At 44.4% G+C, this 26,790-nt stretch overlaps 1 protein-coding gene across 2 annotated transcripts in view; it reads right to left on the bottom strand.

Annotated features, from left to right (window-relative positions):
* Nucleotides 1–26,790, bottom strand: part of WASHC2C (WASH complex subunit 2C) — a 664,131-nt gene that overhangs the window by 287,461 nt on the left and 349,880 nt on the right. For both annotated transcript variants that reach the window (XM_085603767.1, XM_085603764.1), the window contains exons 22-23: nucleotides 8,508–8,690; nucleotides 5,139–5,264 (exon numbers count right to left, since the gene is read on the bottom strand). In XM_085603767.1, coding sequence (XP_085459893.1) covers nucleotides 5,139–5,264; nucleotides 8,508–8,690 — 309 coding nt within the window. The remainder of the gene's footprint in view (nucleotides 1–5,138; nucleotides 5,265–8,507; nucleotides 8,691–26,790) is intronic.

Raw genomic sequence — 26,790 nt, forward strand, 5'->3', positions numbered from 1 at the left:
GAACAGGTTTGAGGGGAGACAGGCCTATAGGGCTGGGGCAAAGTCAGTGGGCGTCTTCGTCTTGTTAGCTGGCTGCACGGCTGTTCGGTCCTTCTTCTTTTCTTCTTGTCGTTGCTGGATCTGAGGAAGCAAGGTTCAGGGTGCCCCCTAAATACTGGATTAAGGGGTGTTACAGGTAGGTAAGGGCATGGGCCAATGACTCCCTTTCCAGGGATGAGTACACCCCCTATCGTGCCACCCTGCAGTGGGAGGGGGGCAGGAGCCTGTCCCTAGTTGGTTGGGTCTCCCCATCCTCAAGATGGCGGGGACTCAGAGTTGTGCTTCACCTCGCCTCCCCCCCACCTGTGGGGTGGAGTTGGCAGAGGTGGGCACACCTCTTTCTCTCACTTGTTTTTCTGTCCGGCTCTCCCGCCCAAAGTGGCGGTGAGAACCTGTGGGGACCAGTTGCTGAAAGCAGCAAATGGTCTGGGGAGGCTCACAAAGGTGGCATGCCTTTGAAGCTTCCCCTTCATGAACCCTGCCCATCCTGGGGGAGAGGCTTGGCACCTCGGTCCTGGATGTGCACTGAAGAAGAGGAAGACACCAACTGACTTGGCCCCAGTCCTACCGGCCTGTCAGGACCTCGACCTGCTACAGCGAAATCCTGGTGTGTTCTGCAGCCAGCAGCCCCCAAGAACCCAGACCTGCCCTGCCTTCCCAAAACAGACTTTGTCTCCCGTGAGCACCGGATTTGCTCACCCACAGACTCTGACTCCGGCCCAATCCGCAAGCCTGGTTCACTCTGTACCAGACGCCCACTGCCCGAGTTCGAATGGCCCAACACCACGAGGAGATCTCCCCAGCGATCCTGAACTGGGATATGGTGATCCCTGGTCTGACTGAAGTCTCAATCGACGCCTGCAGCCCCTTTCTGGATCCCCCACCCCTACTGCGACCGGAGCTGGTATGAGAAACCCGATGCCAAAAGACACCCCTGCACCGGACGTCCCACGGCCTTGGGTGTCCCGGAATGCCAAATTACCTGTCCAACCTGTGATCGCCTCCAGAAGATCTTTGTCTCCGAGCCTGCAGTGTTTGTTGCAACCGGGGAATCCCCATTGAAATCAACAGGACACCTGACGTCAAAACAGCACCATGCACCCAGCCGCCCCTGTGCCGCTGTGGGTGCACCTTGTGTGCTAAATCAGATCCCCCTTTGCCCCGAGCCTAACACCAGGAGCTTTGCTCCCACACCCTTGTGGCCTGCTCGAGAGCAGCCACCAACCGGAGGCCCCTTATCCCCCATTGGAAAACATTGGGCCTCAGCACTCTGAGCCCGTCCGCCCTAGTGGCGCTGAGGGTGCTTTGAGAGTGCATCCTTGACCCTGGGGGAACCCTGGATCTAACCCCAGAATACCAACTTCAAAACCTAAGTACTTAACGTTAAACCGATAACACTGTTTTCTCTCATAGGACTGTATTGACTTCTTTTCTGTGAAAAGTCTTTTAAGTGTGGAGTTGGTATGTAGGAAAACCTAAGAAACTGCAAATGTACAACAACGGATTTACTTACCTTTTCTCTAGGAAATGTCCTGGTGTGATAGCTAGGCATATCACACTGAGTAGAAAAAGTAACTTAAAAAGTAATCTGTAAAGTAACTTGAATCGTAATCTTGAAAGTAATTCAACTGTTTTATAAACAAACGACTTACTTGTAAACCAATACAACTGCATTCAAATTGTATTTCACTGCAAAAATCTTGCAAAGTATTATTATGCCGACCAGTACCATTCCTGGCTTAGTTCTAGAAAATAAAATACAACTAAATATTATTTTGATACAAACAAATTGGTCGGAGTTTAGTTTTTGAGCGTGTGACATCATTTCTTGCCTAAGTGTGTACAATAAATGCTTAACACTACCCTCTGATAAAGCCTTACTGCTCACCCACACTACCACAAATAGAGAGTAAGGTATCATCTACTTTTACCTCTGCCTAGCTTTGGGGTTCCACTGGACTCTGTGCACACTATACCTTACTTTGGTATAGTATATACAGAGCTCGCTTCCTACAATCGGACAGTCATGAGGCACCCACAATTGCCAACACAAGAGACAACCGACCAGCTGATGACTAGGATCAATGCCAAAAACTGGAGAGTCTCACACAGTGGTGGTTGCTGAGAGGGGGGAATACCCAGTGAAAGGCCAAAGCACACACAGAGACATATCTCGATCACAGCCGAAAGAAAACCTAATGAAAACCTTGACAGTTTCTCGTCCTTATATACCCATTCACTAGTGGCTTGTTGTCTTCTACACACAAATGGGGTAAGCGTGTTGATTGTCCGACCACAGGGCTGGCAATCATGGACCCTCTCTACTGTAAGGTACAAATTACTGGTTAAGAGAAGGGACCCAGGGGTCCACTTACTTGGGACTGAGGAGGGATGTGTGCTACCCCGCTTTAGTATCTGTAATGGAAAATCTCATTTTTTTCCTCGTTACACCCGTCATACATGCTGTGTATTGTTGCCTACTAACATTGTTTAGTGACTGCTAAGAAATGTAAATCCCACAGGGGATATGTGGTAACTGGTGGGAAATAGGCTACTTTAGTGTGGCCTTAGTTTGATACTTAGGTGGCCCAGTGGTTGGGGTCCATGGCTAGTGGTAGGCGTACTTGACTTAGCTTCAGATCCACAGGTAGGATATCCACTCTCTTCTGAGCAGGGAGGAAATCAGCGGGTTTTGTACATCCATACTTGACGCGTAGTGTTTAGTTCTTAATCTGCACATTAACAGTACCACAGTTTCAGCGGAAGACATACGCTTAGGTTCTGTCCCCTTTCCCCCCGGACCACCCTCCAGCTGACACCAACTTAATTAGGTTGGATGGATTTTCTGCTTCACATGCTGCAGTCTCCGCAGATAGTCTCACTCAATGTGACCATACTGATGCGCTTTATTAAGAGAAAGAAAATACTGTCATTTCTCAAATCTCATTACCCTGATCTGATGTTAGTTCAAGAAACTCATTTGACAGGTGCTGAACACGACAAACTGTGAAGGGAACGGGTGGGCCCAACAATATATATTCTAGCAGAACTCAAGGAGGGAGAGAGCATACTACCTCTCATGCCAGCACAATTCAACCTATTGCATTCTGGTAAATGCAGTATTTTACTTCAAAGTTGCTGTTGTTTTTCACCAAAGTTGGTGGAGGTAGGGCTGTTCTCTCTGGACGTGTGTTTCTGGATTCAAGCCCTTTATCAGTAGAGAGCAAAACTAGTAGAGAGCAGAGAAAAGTCATCTGGGGTTGCTGAAATGCAGCCCAAGTCTTCACAGGTCACAGTAACACTCCACAGGTGCATCACAGGAGAGCTCGCCAGCTTGCCGGCTCAAGGGAGCCCTTTTAAACACAAGGGAGGAGGGAACACAATGCTTTGGAGTAAGCATACTGCATTTACTAAAATTCAATGGGATAAACTGTGCTGGGATGAGAGTCAGTGTGCTCCCTGCCTCCTTATATTCTAGCAGAACTCGACACACTCCTATGCACTCTGCCACGGCTTTGGAGCATAGAAAGATTGGAGTCGCTATCCTCTTACACAAATCCCTGTCACCATAAACGCTACAAACCTGAAAAGACCCACAGGCCAGACACATTTTTGCAAAACTTAAAATAACAGAATAAGAAGTTCTTCATCGGTTCCATATATGTACCAGTGATCTCTTCACCACCCTATCCAGACTCCTCCATTTCTTCTGTAAAACCAAGGTTCGATGAGGTGCAATTGCAAAGTACCCTGATAAATCGGGAAACCATGGCACCAGACTACCCCGGTATACTTACATATTATGTGACAATGTCAGTGACCATCCATTATCGAAACACTGGTGATTGACGTACCCTCAAGAAAGGGACTACACTTTTACATCTTGCGTTCATGGCACCCACTCCTGTATAGATTTCTTCCTGGAAGGGACGTTGCCCTGCAACTTGGCGAAGACTTCCATTATTGCAAATAGAACATCCAATCAAGACTTAATCACTATTGACTTCGATCTCAACCTCTTGATACCCCTCCAAACATTTCTTCTTCCACACCCCTGCCAGACGTCTCCACTAAACCAGCCTCCTCCTCCCCCACTTGCCACGTATTCACAGAGCCAGAGGTCTAGTTTAATCCAACCTCATTCCCAAAGCCTAGAACGAACTCCCCACCACATCAGAGCTTCCAGCTCTGTCCTTGAATTCAAGAAGAAACTCAAAACCTGGCTCTTACAATAGGCACCTAAACATGCCAGTACCCCCTCCCTTCGCAAGCTACAGGATACCCGCCTGGTTGTTATGCTGACACTACAACTAAAAATAATATAACATATAGCATGACATGAAGGGCTTTTTGGGCAGTCTACCTGTGTATACATGCATAGAGAACTAAATGGCAATGAAATATTCTTTTTAGTCAGAAGCCTATTGGTATTTCAGGTTGGAGAGTCTCATACAGTGATTATGTAGATTTACATAAGCTCTGTCTTGAACTAGCAGTAAGCTTTTGATTAAAAATGTTTGTAAATTGCTTATGAATATTGCTTTAAAACATATTTATTGATTTTCTTAATGCGTATATCGAAAAAATGTAGGGGGAAATACTGTAGTAAATATAATTGTTACTTGATGAAACTATTATCCTCAGAGAAGAAACCATCTTGATGCAATTAGCTCAAACTTCTTATGATTATTGGCAGAAATAATAGTTAGAGGTCAAATGGGTCCGCAGACGCCCTGAATAGGTGTAGTGGGACCCCCAGGGGCCCACAGGCCTCAGCTTAAGAAACATTGGTCTTAATTAAAGAGCCTTTTAAACTACAGCACGTTTGGTTAACAATGAATTCACATAAATAAATATTTGTAATTTATACAATTTCACAAAAAATATGTTAGCATTGCTCATATTATTTGTACAAGCCACATTGAACTTGCTTATACTACCAATGGCCCTTCACCGAGGTGAGTGGTGGCATTGTACGGAGTAGTATTTTAAGGGTCTAACTTGAATCAAAGATACATACTTATCTATTAGTCTGACATTTATTGCACAGTTTAATAAATTTGTTTTATAAAAAATAAGAATTGTTTGCGACTACCCACATTCTTTTTAGAACTTGCAAACAGATCAACATCTGGGTCGTTGTCCTTTTGTAATTTGTCACTGAAGAGAAGTTCTTCATCTTGGAAGACACCTGTACTCTTTGAATGTGGGGCTCTTTCAAGTGGCTAAAAAGAAACAGAAAAAATAACCTATATGTTTAAACAAATTCAAAGAACAGAATATCTTCAAACTTGATCTATGCCTTACATGTGTGTTGATACAGCACATTGGTTGTTACCGAAAACGTTCCAGATTAGTGAGTTTGTTTCAGAAATAGGAATATCTGTTATGATCATGTTAGTCAGATACTAACTTTTTACATTTTAAATATGTGTAGAATTCCGGAATTTTCTTTCACAAATATGGATGTTGAATGGCTGTTAAAACATACTGAGCCAGATGTACGACCTTTTTTACGGTCGCAAAGGGGAATTCTGCCCGTTTGCGACCGTAAAAAAGCTCTGCCCAATGTACTAACCCTATTTTGCGAGTTGCTAACCTATTAGTGCAAATGGCATGTACCATTGTTTTGCGACCACATTTGCAGTCGCAAAACACTTGCAGTTTACCATCCTTTTCAAAAGGATGGTAAACCATTCGCAAACGGGAAGGGGGTTCTCAGGAGACCCCTTTCCCTTTGTGTGACAAAGTGATGCCGCAAACAGTAGAAACAGAGGACCTTGCGACAGAACACTTTCCCCCTTACCTTTCTCCGTGTCCTCTCCTCTATTCACAGACACCAACTGTGGGACAACCATTGAGCTATCCCTTTAAGAGACTCTCCCTGCGGGAACAGCCTGCCGATCACGTGACAGAGTCATGTGATCCTCTTGTTGTGAAAGAGGAAGATGCGATCCTGGGGAGGAGCGCGTCCACAGCTTCATCGTCCGGCGGGAGCTTCAGAATTGCAGACCGGTCAGTTGCTTCTTTGGTGCCTGCCAAGCAGGGGAGTCACTCCTTGACCCCAAGGGAGATTTCGTCCGTCTTCTAGTCGTGATAGAAAGTCAAAGGTCCAAGATATATGTTGCAGAGTTTCGTCCAGGGTTATCTAAAGTCCTAGGGACTGGATTCCTATACTTATACTAAGTTTAGGGGATGGACTAACTCTAAGGCCCCACCTATGGGTGGACCTGGGGTGGGGGTGGTTACACCCCTACCCCTTTGTCCAGTTTCGCGCCAGAGCAGGGGCTGGGTGCCCCTGCAACCGGTTTGAACTGGGCTATGCACAGGGACACCTTGTGTGCCCCAGGCAGTGTCTCAAAAGCATTCTCTGAATGCACCCACCCTGCCCCAATACACATCTGCCTGTCTGGAGAGGTGGTTACACCTCCCTGTGACAGGAAACCTATTGTCTAGGCCTCCCCTGCCGGAGTTTCCCCCAGCAGCAGGAGGCCAGACCCGTGTCTGTGGCAGTGGCATCCATTTTGTGATGCCAGGGCTTTGGAAAGTTTTAACCGGGTTTAGCCAGTGTGAACATGTCACTGCCTCTAGAATGGTGGAATGCTACCCCCGCCGCCAGGACTGGCAGGGGGGGGGGGGTAGTATTCAAAAGCGTTTGACACCAAACACGACATGTTTTGATGCAGCCATCCCAAAGTTAGCATTTACCGCGAGGTTATAATGCACTTAAGAGTATATGGTATGGCTGTATCACAGAACAGCCATAAGGAAGTATTTCCGAATGCTGCAGAGGGGCTCAGCTCATGCTTGGGCACCCTCTCACATAAAACCAAGCACTCTGCCTTCAGGATTGTCAAGGCCTGCCATAGGAGTGGCTTATAGGTTTATATGTGTCTGTATAAGGTAGTGATATAGGTAGCCTATACCACAGTAAGGGGTGCAAGCACACCCTTACCCAGGCTGCAGTAGCAGACCTGTGGTGTCATTTTGGAGTGCTTCCCAGCGGTGGCATAATACATGCTGCAGCCCCTGCTAGGCCTCTGAGGTACCTATGTCCTAGGTACATAGTATACCATATACTAGGGGATTATAAGGCACTCCAGAATCCAATTAGATATATATCTAATGTACATGGAAACCATTTTAGAGAGGAAGCAGCTAGGCTGTGGTCCTGTTTAGCAGGGCCACAGCCAGACTAAGGTCGAAAAACAGTGAAACACCAGCAAAAAGTGGTGGTACCCATGTGAAGTAGATCCTACTCTCCTACACACTCCTCCCAAGCTTTCTTTGTTTTCTGGGGAAGAGCATCTGTTCAGCATGCCGGTTGAAGGGGCTTGGGTACGACCTGGAAGCAATTGCTTTTTCCGATTCTGAACTTGCTTACCTGCTAGCTGTTTTTTCCTCTTTTTTTGGAGGGGAAGATACCCTACTGTGCAACCCAAGTGCCTCCTCCCATGCAGTCATTCCCCCATCTTTACTCGCTGCGTAGTGCAAACTGCACCACAGTGGAGGTGGGGAAATTCTGGTGCTGTACAGTCTGCAATGAGAAGGCTGCATACTACACTTGTGGTACCCTACCACGTCAGAAAATATTTCGAGGCATTGTGGGGGCTAGGAGATAATGTGACATATTTGGTGTTCTTGTTAAGGTAGTTCTGGAAGGAGGCTTTGGCTGTGATAAAACAAATAACACGTATCCCTACAAAGGATGATCCAACTTCAGTGATCCTCAACACAGAATCTGAGTAGTGGAGATTCACTAATTTAATCTACCTACTACTCCTAACAGCAAAACTGATCTTTGTCAGGACCTGACATAAGCTTCTAGCACCCTTGATGCACATGTGATAACTGAAACTCTGGGACACAATGGCTAAGTGACATCTGACATTACATGTAAGCGACCAGGGGTATACATTTCTAGATTTCTGGTAACCTGTTTTTAACATATATGGTGAGAGGTGATTTGGATGTGACTTTCCCTCCAAGGCTCAGGATGCTGAAAATGATGTTGGAGGGCTGCTTAGGCCATAAAGAGGAAAATGTGCTTAACACAATGAGCACTGTGGGATTTCTAAGCCACCCCATGGGCCATGTCTGGCTGCACTATCAGATATGAGTGAAGCAGAGAGGAAGATATGGGATGGGAGAGATGTCAGGAAGGAAGATCATATTTGTGATTATACATTTTAATGATGATTAAACAATGGGTGGCTTCTCCTTGGCTTATGATTCTGTGCTATATTGATTTTAGATCCTTTGAAAATTAATAAAATGTTATTTAAAAAAGACAACTGATCACAACCTATTGGTGAAAGAAGAAATATTCAAACCTAAACAGACAGGGTGCTAGTTTACTACTTCTGAGTGCTAACGAGTTTCACCAATGCAAATCATTTTAGTAATAGATTCCACATTACTCTACTTGGTACCCGCTCATCCACCCCCTCTAATCAAAACACTCGAACCTTTTGTACTTCTTTTTGGGGGTCTTTTTGACTGAGTTGATCTTCAAAGGTCCCTTCCTCTTCATCTTCTTCAAACAAGCTCAAAATATTTTTTGTTGTGGTCTTGTTTTCTTTTCCAAGTGTCAGCATTCCAGGAACTGGACTGTTGTCATCATTTTGCTGGCTAATAACAGATGTCTCTCCCTGCAGAAAATATAAAAATTGAATGTATACAGAAGTAATCATAATTCTTCGTTAAGTTCCAACTTTCCAACACAGCCCTATAAGAAAACATCATCAAATTAGACACACCTGCATTTTAGCTTCAATGACAGGCTTAACGGTGGTAAGTGAATATTGAACTTTAGTAAAAATGGATCTGTAATTTATCTGGGAAGAAGCAAATCACCCCCAGGATAGGATACAAGACCACTAAAAAAGGGATATATATACAATATGCAAATAGTTTAATATAAATAAATCTGATATGTATGGGACCATTTGAGAGTATATACAGTAAGATAAGTTGTGGGATCCAGGATTAACATTTCAAGACATGTCTCTTATATGCACAGCAAACATAAAACAGTAACTGCAATATGAAAAAGAAGAGGCATTTTTACAATTAGATGAACAAGTTACTTACTTACCTTCAGGGACGTTCTATTTGGCGGATACTCTATGGAGCCACAGATTTTTCACCTTTAGAATATCCCTAATCACCAGCCTGAATCATGAAGATTTTTCAGCAAAAGCCCAGAGTGCCAGTAGGTGGCGTTGTGTGAATCTGCATCGACCATGTTACACTCCAGAAATGACTGTCTGAACCCCATATAAGCAACACCAAACAGCGCTGTCAGTTTCTTCCTTGATACTGTCCGTGCCCTCGGATGTGGAGATCAAAAACCAATTACATGTGTGCAGATCTCTAGCTTGGGAACATTTCAAATGGAAAAGAGGCAATTCCACAGAATAGGGAGGTAGGACAGGGGTGAGGAATCTAACGTCAGAGTATCCACCAGTAAGAACGTTACTGAAGCTAAATAACTTGTTCTTCTGATGTATACTTCGAACCATGGATTCTTCACCTTCAAAATAAATACAAATACAGTAATTCACCTCACCTCCCCTCCCTCCCTACCCCAAGGTGGTTGGTCTGCGAAAATCTTACAGGACACACAGGGAGAGATGCCTTAGCAATGACCCTAGCTGTCAAGGCAGTAGGGCTTTGAAGTATGCACTGATGCCCACGTTGTGGGCTAGCAAATATCCAGTTCAGGCACTCTGGTGTCAACACAGTTGTGGCAGCCTTGACTCTGGTGGAATGGGCCCTTCAAGGGCTGTTTCGTGGCTAATGTGTAGCAGATCTTAATGCTTAGGACTATCCACCAGGACAAATTATTTTTCTGCACTACCTTGTCTTTCTTTGCTACAGAGAACACAACAAACAGCTGATTTTCAACACCATGGTCTTTGGTGCAATAAATGTAAAAACTCAGCATTATTTTGGATTCCAAACAATGGCATCTTTCCTCTTGCTTTAAGATGTGAGGTGGAGCAAAGAACGTTGGAACTGAGATGGACTGTCCGACATGAAAGGGAGTCATAACCCTTGGTAGAAAGGCCACCCTAGTCTTCCACAAAAGTTTGTCCTGAAAGAAAGTGGCCTAGGAAAGCTGGACTGAAACAGCCTGAAGCTAACTCACATAAAATTTCACAATGAGAAAGACTGTTTTCAGAGTCAGGAGATGGAGAGAGCAGTTGTGCTTTGGCTAAAAACGGATGCATATAAGTAAAGAAAGGAACAAATTAAGATCCCACTGTGGCATCAGAAAGGTTTTAGGAGGAAACATTAATGAAGCCATCAAGAAACGGAATCACAAGAAGTGATTTTAACAAGGATGGCAGGTCCAGTAAATACAAAAAAGCTGACAAATAACCGTTAACAGTTTTCACTGCAAGTCCTTGCTGGGTCAAACAAAAAATTAAAATATATACAACAATTTGACATGCAGCGGACCCATATTATGGGTGCCACACAAGCAACAAACTTGTACCAGTATGAACAGATTTTGTAGAAGGACGCCTGGCTGCAAGAATAACATCCCAAAAGTCAGGACAGAGGGTGTTGTCAACTGACGCCGCTCAACCTCCCTGCATAGAGATGTAGACTGCACAAGCCGAGATACAAGACCCTACCCTGCCCTGCTACTGCGAAAGAAGATGCTTCTGAAGCAGCAGGCTAATCAGAGGACAGATGCGCTTGCCCAGAAGTTCCAGGTAGCACACTCTCTTAGCCTAATCTGGAGCCATTAGGAGGACTTGGGTCTGGTCATTCCTGATCTTCTTCAGAATATGAGGCAGGAAAGGTGGCGGTGGGAAGGAACAAAGTAGTCCTGACTTTTTGGGTGCTGATATTGCATGTTTTCTGCAGTGACGAAAAGATCAAACTAGGGTTCTAACCACTTCTGGAAGATGCCCTATGCCACTTCTGGATGTAACTGCCGTTCATGATCCACGAGGTGTTGCAGACTGAGTTTGTCCACCCTGGTGTTTAAACAACCCACCAGGTGGTGCATAATCAGGGAAATTCACTGATGATTCAGTTGGTTTCAAAGGTGCAGCCCTCCTGGTCCAGAGCCCAACCAATCCCTGGCTTGTTGCAATATCACATGGCAGTAGTGTTATCCATGAGGACCTGAACCAGCCTCCCCCTGATGGACAGTAGGAAGACTTTCAACACCTATCAGATAACCTCCCCAACCCACTACCCACTAGCGATGCATCGGTCTCCATTGATATTTCTCAGTTGGGTAGAGCGGGTTCTTCTGCTGGCCCAATTGCAGCCCAGTAGCCACTACTGCAAATCTTTTGAAGTCTCCGCTGAAACCTGGATGGAATCTGACAGGTTCCCTAGGTACTGGGCCCACTGAGACTTCAGATCTCACTGCAGAGCCAGCATCTATCATCTGGCATAGTAGACAAGAGGGATGCACAAAGCCAATAATCCCTAAAACCTTGGAGCCATCCTTGCTGAAACTTACGGCCAAGGCTGAAACACTGGCATCGTAGCCTGAATGTCTTGGATTTGCTGATCTGAAGGAAAGGCCAAATAATGCCCTGTATTCAGGAAGGTTCCCAAGAACGGAAGCCTCTGCGATAGAGTGAGATGTGACTTTGGAACATTGATAGTGAACCCCAACAATGTCAGGGGATTCACCGTTGACTGGGCATGGTCCACGACTGACTGTGGAAAGCCCACCTTGAACAGCAAGTCATTGAGGTAGGAAAAGACTGGTATGCCGGACCTATGAAAACATGCTGCAACCACCGCCATCACCTTTGAGATTACTCGAGGAGAACCGATGAGCCTGAAGAGGAGAACAGCAAACTAAAGATGCTCTTGGCCCAATTTGAACTGCAAGTAGTGCCAAAAGGCCTGCAGAATGGGATCATGGAAATAGGCGTCCTGCAGGTCCAACCCTCCCATCCAATCTTGGATTGAGGGCAGAAAGAACATAGACCAGAGTGAGCATCTTGATTTCTTTACTTCTGTAGGAAGTAATTTATAGTTCATAGATCTAAAATAGGATGATGGCCTCAGTCATTTTTTTAGCACTAAGAAATAGTGGCAGTAACATCCAGTGACTTTTTGGGAGGCAAGGACAATCTCAACAACTCCTTTTGCCGAAAGAGCCGTGTTTCCATGTTTCCTAAAACAAAATTCTGCACTGAAATTTGCTCTAATGTGTGTGGAAGATGTGGTGATCCAGAAAGGAATAGGAGGGCAAGCTGAAGGACTGTTGTAAAGTGCCCTTTTGAATGGTCATCCACCCACATGTTGCTGCTATATGCTGTGGTACTTGATCTGAAAGTGTGTTGGGTCCTGCTAACCAGGCCTCAGCACCAGTGCTCTTTCCCTTAAACTGTAAATGTGAATTCGTACACCCAATTGGCAAGTACTTTTAAACCCCTGTAAGGCTCTAGTAGGTGGTACCAGTAGTACCCAGGGCAGGGATGTAAAATTGTCACCAGGGCTGCAGCACTTATTGTGCCACCCTGAGTGACATACATCCACAGGACGTAGTCACTAAATGGGCGGATTAGCCGCAGCACTAGATGCTCATTGGCTACTGGTCCTCATACCCACTAACGCCTGACACCAGAACCTTATATTCCACATGACATCAAGAAAAGACCTGTTTCCATGACAACGCAGGACTCCACGAAGAGACGTGCTGATCTGCACCTGTGGCAGCTACCCTGCACCCGCTGGATTCGGACTTGATCAAGGCAAGGGGCTGGTTCCAAAAGGGAGGTAAACCCCTCTACAAACTCCAGACTTCTCAAGATCTCCCTTGTGCTAGAGGAACTAGTCTCCTACAGTCAGCAGGCACAAACCGCTAAAATGCACAACCTTGAAGTACTGCTCACCGAGTGGTCAGGCGTGGCCGCTCAAAATCACTGGACAGGTAGTTTCTCGGAATTGTAGTCTAGACCCTCAGCAAAACGTAGCTTTTTAGAACGTTCCCCTGGTCCTCTGGAAGAAGATTTCCTCAACTGCGGGCTTGCAATTACCAAGGCTTGTTGCTGATCAGTCCGACTACTACCTGCTTCATTCCAGGCTCCAAGAGGCGAGATCCATCAGCACAAATGACCAGCCACCCCTGTGGCTTCATCGTAAAGATAATGCATTTGTTTTCACGCTCTCTTGTAACGCCTGCCAGCACTAGTGGCCAAGGATCTGTTCAGCACCATGGATAGCGAAGAGCAGCTCTGCGCCAGAGTCCCCTGGGCCAGGAGGAGTCGACCTGCCTGGAGACTCCTGGTCCAGGGCCAGTTCCTTGCTTATGTTCCAAAGGGCTTTGCTCAACTCATCCCGCAAGTACCTTTTTGCTAAGGTAGCCATTTAAAGACCGCAAGTCTGATTGACAGCTTCATTTGACAGCTAAAGTGGACCTCAACACCCCGCTCCCCTGAGCCAGGTAAAATTGTGCTAGCTGCTGTGAACTGGTCTAGGGACTCACGAGACCTTAACACTGAGTGGGTTCCTTTGAACTTTCTCTCTAAGTAATCAAGTGCATATTTGTGTTTTTCTCAGTGACCGAAACGTTAATGTTTTATACTGCTACAGTACTGATTTATTTAATGCTCGAAAATTGATTACATTGATACAGAGCTGGGCCTGTGGGATGTGCATCTTAGAGTCCAGTCAAAGTCTGAACACATTTCACCTGTTCCTCAGACCTTTATTTTTAAATCCCTCTTTACAAAGCCTTCCGTGACTCTTCCAGGACATTGGTGGGCAGAGGGGCCACACTGAGCACATAAATGCTACCTTTGGAGCGCCGAGGGCGGATTCAAAAGCAGACATCAGGACCTTTGCAACTGTGAGAAATTCACATTTTCCAAATGAGAGGGCAAAGGCTAAACTGTTGTAATGGCCATAAAACAGCTTAAACTATAGTTAGGAAAGTCAGCGCCTAGGCAATGCAGAATATGCAAAGAGATGGCATAGCATACGATATAGTGTTCCCAAGGTCCAAAAGCCCCAATTCTGAAACAAAAATCCTACATTATGATGACACATTGAAATCGAATTTCTATTCAAATGATCCCTAATTGACAGCATATTTTTTCACAGTACCCAAGGTGAAACATTTATTTGAAGCTCATTGAAATTACAATCAGCACCTTTACAGAGAATCCACAGCACATAGAAAACCTGTTATAGAAACACTGTTATAAGGAAATTGAGAAAATGCTCAAATGTAATATTTGTAGCGAAATCAGTATAGAGAAAGCACAAATACATAAAATAAACTTTGGAACGACTTGGAAAACGAAATTTCTACACTGAATGTAGTCTGGTGAAAAAGCATGTAAGATTGCGGTAACGTCTGCTCTCTGATCTTTTAAACTCTGTAATTAGGCAGTAGTTCTGCTGTATGAGCCTGTAGGATTTGCTTTGCTCTCCTGCCTATGGTATGGAATGGTCAGATTTGTATAACTTTTGATTTCTCCGCCATGGACTTTCCAAGCATGTTCTCCGAATGTACATGGAAAAATAAAGTGATATCAAAATGAAGAGAAGACAAGTGTTACATTATTTTAGATAAAATAGGCATGTAAAGTTTCAAAATCATATTTGCGAGTACTTATACTGTATAACACTTTAGTCCATTTTAGGGACTATTGCCACCGTTTTTAAAGGGCTCCTGGAGGGGATAAGTCACAATAACCCATGGGGAGGATAAGGCTTGCCTGGCAAACGGGGCCAGACTGGGCATCAAAAGGAGACCAGGTAAAAATCTTCAAACCAGTCCTACTTTTTTCTCTTTATCTTGCTTTCTCTCCTCTTTTGCTTTGCCCTCACTGTACCTGCTCCCATAGACCCCAGAGAGGTGGCAAGAGTGATAAAGGAAGCGACGGTGGCCCTTAAAACCAGACTTCATTGGCTCCAGGTCACAGGGGAATTGCAGCTAAGGATGCATTTTATTTTTTTATTTATAAAGTTTTATATCGCGCGAACAAGATCCCGAAGGATATCAGAGCGCATTACAAAGAATGGAAGGAAGGACATAAATCCAAAATCGAACATCAAGAAAGCATACAAAGCAGGAATAATTACATAATTCCCAGACAAATGAATCAGGGAGAGTAGTGCAATAAACAGGTATATAGCAGGCTCCAAAGGGGGCAAACCATGCGGAAAAGAAGAGCATAGATCCAATATCGACATCAAGTAGGAATACACAACATGAATAATCGCTTGATTCCCAGACAAATGAATCAAGGAGAGAGATACAATAAGCAGGAAAATAGCAGGCTAGAAGGGGGGCACACAATGCGGTACAGAAGAGCAGCATCACATGAAGGAACAATGGATGTAGGATCAATTATTTCGAGCAGGTGCATAGCCAGTCTAATCCTGCTGTCACACTACAAAACCATTGAAATATTTCACTAGTGTCTTTTCAGAACGTCTGGGTTTTTAGCTCAATAACGTGAAAATTGCGTTGTAAAATTCATCATTTGGTACTGCTTGTAGCAAAATATTTTGCAGTGAATAATATTCGAGATACTTGCAATGCAATACTTGGGAGTTTGGTTTCAGACTAGTTATTTCTGGCTCCTCTAATGTTGTTTCTTCTTTAACAGCTAAGTCATGAAGTCACCCACATCAATATTTTGTACTTTGGGCCTTAAGCAATAAGTTAACTCTTTAACAGACACAGCAGCAAAACCACAAATAAAGTCTTTGGGGAATCTTGATTTTCAGTTTTACAGTTTTCCTTTCTTGAGGATGCTTGGCTGGTGCCTGCATTATAAATGCAGTCATTTAGGGAGAATGGCCTAGAGCAGATATAAACAAGCATTGGCATAGCCAATAGGTCTCGCCTTTGGGACCTTTAAGTGTTTAGCCATGCAACAGTTGCATAACTAAATACTTATAAGGTCCCAAAAGCGAGACCTATTGGCTATGCCAAGCGGCTGTGCGACCGTGAAAGTGATCGCGAGCGCGATCAAACAGTGAAAGTAATCGCGGTAAAGCGCGGCGCGCGAGCGCCCACGCACATGAACTGGAGCTCTAGGCTGGCCTGGTACCACTTTTTGGAGCCCTCTCAATAAGTCTCGCCAGACCAGTGCATGCGCTGGGTCAGGCGAGACCTAAAAAGGGAGAATGGCCCAGAGCAGATATAAAACAAGCATTGAAAATGCAATAGGTCTCGCCTTTAAGTTAAAGCCATTTGCTTTGCTAATGGTATTGTATAGCAAAGCAAATGGCTTTAACTTAATGAAAGGCGAGACCTATTGCATTTTCAATGCTTGTTTTCCCTTGGGGAGAACTTCCGGAACACCCCTTGATAGAGATATTCAAATGACTGAAGAATATAAATAAAGATTTAAACACATGCATTGTTCAGATGAGTGATGTCAGCAGGAGGGATCATGGGAGCTTGCTGTGCAGAACTTTCCGTTCTGCTGCGAGCTGCATTTGTGTAGCAAAAGATTCACTAATCCTTCACAGCGGAGTGGGGCTGTGAGCAGTGACGTACCCCCCATGCTATGAATGGGGCAGTAATGGTGCACTAAAGTCAACGACGGGACAGCGACCTGCCTGCAACAGCAGACGTTCCTCTCAGCATCTGAATTTGCAGTGTGTCGGCACTGAGATCCCTGTCCCTTAAAGAAACAGAGCAGATAATACCCCTTATAGTAAGCAGCCACAACAAAGAATTACACATTATGAATGGGAGGCAGCATTAATCAGTCGGTAGGACCGCTGTCAGCTCCTTTCAAGTCGGTAGAGGCAGAGAGAGAGAGAGCTCCGCTGTTACCCCCTGCCTTCACAGTGTGAATCCATGCCATGCTTTGTGGCAGTGGGTGTGGTTGCAAAACATTGTGCACAACCATGTGCATTGCCACGAGTAAGCGCCCGCCACGTACCCGCCAGGACTGATTGCAGCATTTTTTCTTGTTTGCACTTTAAAATTTAATATGGCGCAAACTCGTCCCGGAGGTTTTGGAGCGCTTTAGATGAGCACCAGTTACGTTACACAAGGACACGTTCATTTTTGGTACGCATGCGGAGATTAAACGATTTGCCCAAAATCACAGCATGTTAAGAGCGACGCTGAGATTCGAACCTGGTTCCCCAACTGCAAGGTCGGCAGCTCGGACCATTGTGCCACATGCTTGGCTTGTTTTTTTCTGCCCTTTACTATGTGCCACGAATGCTCGCAGGTTCTCTTACAAAATGGACTGCAGCTGTGCGTACTTTTTCATCTAGCTTAGACAGTAAAAGCCGCTATGGATTGCTTTGTATAAACACCACGCATTGTGCCTTGAGATTTCTGTTGCCATGCAGCGTTCTGCGAAGAGAAGCTGCCCTTTTCGAGTAAAGTAAACAAGTCTGTATGCGAACTTCCGGAACACCCCTGGATAGAGATATTCAAATATCTGAAGAATATAAATAAAGCTTTAAACACATGCGTTGTTCAGATGAGTGATGTCAGCAGGAGGGTTCATGGGAGCTTGCTGAGCAGAACTTTCCGTTCTGCTGCGAGCTGCATTTGTGTAGCAAAAGATTCACTAATCCTTCACAGTGGAGTGGGGCTGTGAGCAGTGATGTACCCCCCACCTCCCATGCTATGAATGGGGCAGTAATGGCACACTAAAGTCAATGACGGGACAGTGATCTGCCTGCGACATCAGACATTCCTCTCAGCATCTGAATTTGCAGTGTCGGCACTGAGATCCCTGTTCCTTAAAGAAACAGAGCAGATAATGACCCTTATAGTAAGCAGCCACAACAAAGAATTACACATTATGTCGGCTCCTTCCAAGTCGGTACAGGCAGAGAGAGAGCGAGCTCCGCTGTTACCCCCTGCCTTCACAGTGTGAATCCATGCCATGCTTTGTGGCAGTAGGTGTGGTTGCAAACATTGTGCACAGCCATGTGCATTGCCACGATTAAGCGTCCGCCACGTACCTGCCAGGACTAATTGCAGCATTTTTTTTTGTTTGCACTTTAATTTAATATGGCGCGAAATCGTCCCGGTGGTATTGGAGCGCTTTAAATGAGCACCAGTTACGTTACACAAGGACACGTTCATTTTTGGTACGCACGCGGAGATTAAACGATTTGCCCAAAATCACAGCATATTAAGAGCGACGCTGAGATTCGAACCTGGTTCCCCAACTGCAAGGTCGGCAGCTTGGACCATTGTGCCACATGCTTGGCTTGTTTTTTTCTGCCCTTTACTATGTGCCACGAATGCTCGCAGGTTCTTTTACAAAATGGACTGCAGCTGTGCGTACTTTTTCATCTAGCTTAGACAGTAAAAGGTGCTATGGATTGATTCGTATAAACACCACGCATTGTGCCTTGAGATTTCTGTTGCCATGCTGCGTTCTGCGAAGAGAAGCTGCCCTTTTCGAGTAAAGTAAACAAATCTGTAAGCACTCGCCAGGCAGCCGAGGTTGACGTCGACTTTTCGCTTTTTCTGCCATCTCACTTGGACGGCCTGCTTTCCTTCTGATCTTTATGGGGCCATGTGTTTGGCCCCATAAAGATAAGAAACCTTTTACTTCAGAAGGAAAGCAGGCGAGGCCGTCCAAGTGGGACGGCAGAAAAAGCCGAGCGAAATCGTCACCAACAGCTCTTTCCCAATGGCTGGCTACCGTTTAGCATAAACGGTGACGCCGGGCAATGGGAAAGAGGGGCGGGGCTTAAAGACCTTTACTGAAAAATCCCCAAAACATTAAATCTACGCTAGCGAGACCTAAAAAGGGAGACTGGCCCAGGGCAGATATAAAAAAGGGAGAATGGCCCATAGCAGATATAAAAAAGCAGAACTCCTCACCAAATCAGTTTAACTGATGCCTGGTTCCGAAAAGCTGGTCTAGCGCAACAACAGTGAAATATCTGTGATATCCTTACACAATGACAGGGATCTGTACAAAATTCGGCTCCTAGCATGTTCCTATTCTATGCTGAAACCCTGAGCACTGTGGCGCATCAGCGATAGGAAAGGTGGAAGAACTTACTGAGCTGTGAGGGCACCCCCCAGATACCATATTCCATATCCAATGCTGAGATTTGCAAATATGTGCTGGTGAACCCAGACTAAGTAACCCAGCCCAGGCCAACCAAAGGGAAACAAATGTCCAGCATCCACCCAGACTGGTACTGCAAACCAGTGGAAGGGTGGTATAGAAAGAGAAGTAGGACTAAGGAGAATGCCCTATGAAAGAATTAGATTATATCTGGCCCTAGTGGCCATATTGGAAGTAGGAATGATAAAAAAGAGAAGACTGAGTCAGTCCATAAAGAACAAAAACAAATGCTGCATACAGAAATTGTACATCATGTTTAATATAAATTATGCAAACCTGGTACCCTGAGAAAGAAAGACATTGAGATAGACTTGAAGGCGGAACCACCCACAACAGACACATGTGGCAGTTGTCTGGAGGACGATAGTACATTTGATACCTCATAGGTATTTCCAAGGACACCAAGTTACAACACAAGGAAATCCTAACCACATATAATGAATTATCATGTGTAAACTGCAGAGCCAGGCCTAAATGAATACGTACAAGCTGGCAGAAAGCTGACAGAATGATAGAGGAGGGGCACTGTATGCAGATCTCTGATACGGATACATGGCACCTCAAGGTCCAAGAAGATCTACATCACCTGCAGACTTCCCCTGGGTTCCATCCTGTCGTCTGTCATCTTCAAACTCCTCACATTGCCCCTTGGAGCTCTATTCCCCATTAACAGGATCACAATTCACCAACATGCTGATACTTAACTCTCTTTGAAAATCTACTCTGCTTCAGCTACAACTTCTGCACCTCAACCAGACCTGGATGTCCACCACCTGACTGAAGCTAAACCTCAGTAAGACAGAATGTTATTTTCCAAGAACAACAAGCAAGAAATAGTCATAAACAAGTTCAGAGACATAAACCTTTACAGCTTAAAACTCCAACTTTCTCACGGACTGTATCCTTGCCTTTGACCCTGCACAAATGCTCCGCTGTCTTTTGGCTACGATCTCACTATCCATTAACCACATGTAAATATACATAGATACTGCGGGAATGGCTGAAGTCCTCAGGTGATAGAAGCCAGAGCACCTTCCTTGAAATTGAAACCAACACTGTGCACACTAGCCTGAATCTCATGCACTGCAATCTGAATAAATTATCAAAGGGGAAGTGATTAACAATGACTAGTGTGTTCAATTGTAAACTGAATCAACTTGTGGAAAAAACGGTTGTTATGCACCATTTGCAATAGTTCAACATCTTTGAGAGATATCTTTCTATGGCCAAAAAAGTCACCTTTAACCTTTCTTTTGCGATGGGTTGTCCAGCCTCTCTTTCAGAATTTCTTTCAAAATACTGCTACAACTGCTGTCCATTTGTGTTGCTCCTTGCAGCCAGACAAGACATGTTTTTTTCAGTGCAAGCAAATGTATCTATTGGCGCTGCTCTCACATCGATATGTGTTTGTGTCCTGCGATTATAAAGGAAGATCTGTAGATTTTTGCCCATCAAAACTGCTCAGTAGAATTAGTGTTTCTCAAACAGAAAAATATAAATCCTGGACAGGGAAAAGCTATGCTGAATGTTAGTAGCACGGGAACAGCAAAGATGGAATTGTATTTTACAAGGATTGTGGTCTAACCAGGTCCAACTTTAATATTTGCATGCAAAAGAAATCTACTGGTGAGTAGCAAATTCCCCACCTCTTGTATGGTAAATCCAAAGAACTGCCTTGAAATTACCAAGAAAAATCAATGATATTGCCTGTCTTTTTCACAGGAACAAGTCAGTTGGGACTTGTGTGAAAAGTTGAGACCACTTTAGGTGGAAAGTTTGGATTAGTTCGTAGAACTAATTTGTATGGGAACATTTTAAAGAAAGGTTCTTGGAGTGAGTGCCTTCAATTCACTTATCCTTCTGAGAGAAGTGATTGCCACTAGAAAGGCAACTTTCAAAGTTAGAAATTGGAGTTGACACGAATGAAGTGGTTCAAATGGTAGCCCCATAAGCCTGGTAAGGACAATATTTAGGTTTCAGGCTGGGGATGGTGGAGTGGATGGCGGGATAACTCTTAAGTCGTTCCATGAATGCTTTAATTACTGGTATTTGATAAGGAACATATTGTCTGTTTTGCTTGTAGGCAGCTAGAGTTGCTAAGTGTAATTTGGCAGATGTGTAGACAAGTCCTGTTTGGTGCAGATGGAAAGGATGTCTTGTACTGTAGGTGCTAAAGGCTGAGTTTGTTTATTGAAAAACAAAAGTTCAAATAGTTTCCATTTTGCAGTGTAATATTCTCTAGTTGTAGCCTTTCAAGCTTGTTTAAGGATATTCATACATTTTTGCGGTAATTTTAAATGCCCAAATACTAGGATTTCAGAAGCTAAATCGCTAGATTGAGTTGTGTGGGATTGGGGTGCATCACTCTTCCTTGATCTTTAGTTAGTAGGTGTGCCAAAGAGGTAGTTTCTCGTGTGGCACTAAAAATAGTCGTAGCAGGGTTGTGAACCACGCCTGCCAGGCCCATGTTGGAGCTGTTAGGATTAGTGTTAGAGATGTGTGTGTTAACTTCTGAACTACATATGGAATGAGTGGGAGAGGAGGAAAAGCATAAGCAAATATTTCTGACCAATTTATCCATAGGGAATTGTCCCTCTATTGTGGATGAGGGAACCTGGAGGCGAAGTTTGGGTATTTGGTGTTAAGGTGAGTGGCAAACAAGTGGAGATGTGTCTGAGCTATTGTCCATTGACCGTGAACTGAGATCTTGCATATGTGTTTCCCATCCCTGAAGGGATGCATCCGTGGTAATGTGATATGAGGAATTGGGGCTTTGAAGGGCCGGCCTTGCAACAAGTTATTGCTGTTCTACAACTGCAGAGACCGATGAGTTGCTGGTCCTACAACCACTAGATCTTGTAGATGCCCCTCCGTTTGAGACCATTGAGATTGCACAGTGCGTTGAAGAGAACACATATGTAGATGAGCGTGTGGTGCTATGGCTGTGCAAGAAGACATCATGCCTAAAAGCCACATCAGTACTTTTACTGTGAGATGAGCTTGTGGTTGAAAAAGAGGTAATGTTTCTGCAAATTTTTTCACTCTTTCTGGACTGGGATAAGCTTTGACTGGAACTGAATTGAGAGTTGCACTTAGCAAAGGCTACATTTGCGATGGTTGCTGAAGAGATTTATGTATGTTGAAGGTAAACCCTAGTTTGTGCAGAAAAGGTTGGGCTTTTGATGAGCCCGTCGTCTAGGTAGGGGAAAAAATGTATCCCTTCCTTCGGAGATGAGCTGTCAATACTGAACGACACTTTGTGAAAACCCTTGGAGATGAAGTGGCCCCAAACGGTATATACTTTGAATTGATAATGTTGCCTGTTTAGTTGAAAACGGTAATAACAGCAATGTGCTGGATAGATGGGGATATCAGAGTATACTCCGTGCCCCTGATAATGTAAGGGTACTATTTCTATTGCCCTTTTTGAAGGAGAAAGAACCTTGTCCTGTAAAAGTGTAGGATATTCCTTTGGCACATTTTTTTTTAAACTTATTTTTATTAAACATTCATCAGTATCAATATACAGCATCACAATAGGCAATGTTCGTTAATACATCTTCATCTCCGTACTACACATTCTGTAACATATAAATGTTTGTAACATATTCAACAGTTCAATCAGGTTCCCAGCCCGAAACACTCCTTGCCCACCACCCCCTCCCGTTCTTAGCATCCTTTGGCACATTTGAGGTTTTGGTGAAATTGTGGGTGGAGTTTGAGTTCTAAACAATACCCGTCTTTGATTATGGATAGCACGCATTGGTCTGTGGTGATGTGTTGACATTGTGGATAAAAATTTTGTAACCTTCCCCCGACTGGCGTTATATGTGATTGGGGGAGATGTAGGTGCTCACTGTTTTGGAGGCGTGGGGGTTTTGGTACTGGTAGAGCAGCCTCTACCTTTATTTCTATAATTTGTTTTATGAAAGATCCCCTGGTAAACTGATTCTGATAAAAGTCGTGCTGTTTATTGCCACTGCCGGAGTCAGTGGAGGAATCTCCTCTGGTTGCACCCCTGAATTGACTCCTACAAAAACAACCATCGCGTTGATATCCTTGTAGGGCCCCAATTGCTTAAGCGGTTTCTATGTCCTTTTTTAACTTCTCTAGCATTTCATTCACCAGTGGCCCGAATAGATTTTGCCCATCAAAAGGTAAATTGAGCCGGTGTTGTTGTACATCCGGTTTGAAACCGTAGAATCAGAGCCACGCATGGCGTCTGATGAGGACACTGGTGTAAACTTAATGGGCGCTTGTGTCTATAGAGTCTAAGGCACATTGTATAGTGGCATTAGATATAGCCCTGCCTGCCACTACCAATTCTGTTGCACGTTGTTGGTATTGATCTGGGAGGTGTTGCAGTAGTTCCTGCATTTCATCCCATGTGCCCTGATTGTAACGGGAGAGTAGCCCTTCAGAATTTGCAATATGCATGTGGGTGGCTGCTTGCACTGCAAAACTTTTACCTGTGGCATTATATTTCCTACTCTCTTTATCTGTAGGAGGCACATCCTCTGTGCCTTGTGAATTTGCTCTTTTCCTGGCTGTGTGTACCCCAATGAATCTGGTGAGACCGAGCCCTTAATATATTCAGGGTCCAATGGGTATGCCTTATATTTCTTTGTAATGCGATGGGAGACTACCCTAGATTTAACTGGCTGCTTAAATATGTTGTGTGTTGACAATAATATACCTTTAAGCATAGGGAGCGATTGAGCTCTTTTTTGTGACCTCAACTAGGAAATCATCTTGTTGGAAAGGGTGTAAGCTTACTTTATGGAATGCAGCAGTCCTACTGATAGTGTCATGGCAGGATGATGTATCATCTGGAGGTGAGGGTTTGGATGGGTAGATACTAGCAAATGTATTATCCAGTGGACCAGTATCATAAATATCCCATAGGGCTGTTTTGGGATTTCCCTGTGGGTTTTTGAAATAAGGGATATTGTATTCTTCGGGTTATCGCCAGTACTTAAGTGATCTGGTGAAAAATGTGGTTGCTCAAAAGGCAAGTGTTCTGGAGAGGGTGTTTGCGCTGGCCTTGAAGGTAGAGTAGGTGAAGATGGAATAGGAGGAGGAGGAGGAAGAGGAGGGAAACAAAAAAGGACTTGTGCCTCTGTTCTTCCTTTTCTTCTTTTGCTGATGGGTTGACTGAGACCCAGCAATGTCATCTTCAAACTAGTTTTTTCTTCACTGAAGCGTAAGAGAAACAGGTGGTGGTGGCTTAGGGCCAGATGTAGGTAAAAGCAGTTTAGCGAGTCCTTAAAAGCGATTTTTAGGGAATCAATATTAAGGACTCGCAAAATGCTATGTAGGTAGGAATCGCAATAATTTTTGCGATTCCTACACATTCTTTATTTGCGACTTGCAAATTGCGAGTCACAAATAAGGAATGGCTTCCCATTCATTCCAATGGGCCAAGAGGCCCATAGGAATGAATGGGAATTGTGCGCGCAATTTCAAGGGTGCAAGGGTTCCAGAAGGACACCCTGTTGCCCCACTGAATTGTGCATGTGTGCACATGTGGAGCACATACATGCCGTACGAGCATGTATGTGTGACACATTGCACTTTGAAAAAAGCAAAAAAGTGCTTTTTCAAAGGAAATCGCAACTTACCACCAACTTAAAGTTGGTGGTAATTTGGGATTCCTTAAAGCATTATCGCAATGTGCGATGCCTACTAGCATAGCATTTAGGGAATCGCAAATTGCGATTCTCTAAATGCTTGCGCAAAATAAGGAATAGCAATTTTTGCGATTCATTATTTTGCAAGTAGGTATTTGCCTACCTACATAGCACACAGCTGAATTGCGATTGCAAATTCTGATATTCTGCGAATTTCAGCTTTTGCGATCGCTATTTCGCTTGCTACATCTGCCCCTTAGTGCCTAGTTTCCCAGTGTCTGGGTGTACAAAGAGAGTCTTTTGCACTTCGTCTAGTTTGTCTTGCAAGCGCTGAAGAAAGGGCTGCAATCGTTTCTGCCGTGGCTCTGTTCTACTTTTTGTGTTTTTCAACATCGAAGATGTGGAAGATGTCGAAGAGCCTTTTATACAAGTTGCAGTCTTTTGAATCTGTGGTTTTGATGTGGACAGCTTATGTGCCGGTTTTGATGCCAAAGTCTTTGTAGAAGGACCATCTTTCAGTTCCGAGGATTTTTTAAGATCCGATGTACGTTCCTTCGGCTCAGAGTCCTCGCTTGACTTTGGTTGTGCCGATGTGGCTTGTTTCTGTGCTGGCGCTGAAACAAACTTTAATGCTTTTTATTTTTCAACGCTAGTCAAAGGCTTTCAAGGTGGAGAGGATTTGTGTTTGTGCGCCTGCTGATGGAGACCTCCATGGCTCAAAGGCAGTGGGGCTCCAAAAGCCTGTTTGGGTGGTTTGGTAAGGGTTTGTGCAGCTTTTACTGTGGTACTCGTGTCCCCCTGTATAGAATTGGGCTTGAAGTCCGAGATATCCTCTCTGCTATCCAGCAATACCTGCACATCTGATGGCGCCGTCTACGCATCCTTGTCTTCTGCTTCTTGACTGGGGTCTGGTGACTGATCCCCAAAGATATCTAGTGCATCTTCTGTGTGTCGCTGCATGGTTGTGTGGACCCAATGACGCTCCCTCCACAGCCAAAGTGTTTTCTGCAACCTGAACGCTAAACACTCCTCACAGGAGGTCTCTTCTTGCTCCTGTGACACACCTTAGTTGCACACTTGGTGTTTGTCTTGCCGGGAGTTCTACGCATGGCAATTAGGGCAAAAGCTGAAGGGCATATTTCCATTCATTGTGGACGTAGTCCTGTGGAATGGACATGAAGAAGTTGTGGAATGCCGGGCCCGAGCCTGGGCAGGCACTGTGAAGTAGTCGATAACACCTGCTGTTGTTGTTTGGATATGAAAGATGTTGGACTGGAAAGAAAAATCTGAGCACATGCTAAGGCCTCGGTGAGGAATGAAGCTTTGGTCCCGGAGCTGCAATATCGACGCCCGAACCCGATGGAGGAAAAAAACAATCTAACAAAGGAGCCAAGCAACATGCGCAACACACACCAAAGGAGGAGTCACAACACCTCGGTATTCGAGGACGTCTTCGAAGAAAAACTACTTGTAATCATTGGAGCCCAACACTAGATGGCAGGATACTGCTAAGCATATGTATCTACAACCAACACATACTACAAATACTGGTTTTGCTGGCAATACAATTTATAAACTATATGCTTCCACCTGTGTGCCTCAATAGTTAGGTTACATCACAAGGCTTGATTTAATACTACACCATAAAGGGAATTTAAGGGTCTAAAGTCTAACAGTTGTTTGATTATGACATTCTTTGCTTTTGCCGGCTGTACATGAAGCTTAAAAAACTGGCTTTCCCTTCAATAAAATTTGTAAACTATGTGCTTCCACCTATGTGACAAGTAACATGCACAGAGTAAAATGGGCTAGTATGATGGACTCTATTCCCTGGTAGCCGATGGTTTAAGGGATCTTTTAAATGTAGAGAGAGGTTTGGATAAGAAGATAGAGAGGGATACAATTTGTACAATCCATAATAATTTGCCTGCAAAGCTAAAGAACATCTTTTGTGTTACATCCAAAAAGTCTCCAAGGGATGCGGCCACAGTCTTGGTATAATAGAGAGTGCAAGAAAGCTAGGTCTGCCACATTATTAGAAATTTTGAAAC

Source organism: Triturus cristatus, chromosome 1_2, assembly GCF_964204655.1.
Source record: "Triturus cristatus chromosome 1_2, aTriCri1.1, whole genome shotgun sequence".
NCBI lineage: Eukaryota > Metazoa > Chordata > Amphibia > Caudata > Salamandridae > Triturus > Triturus cristatus.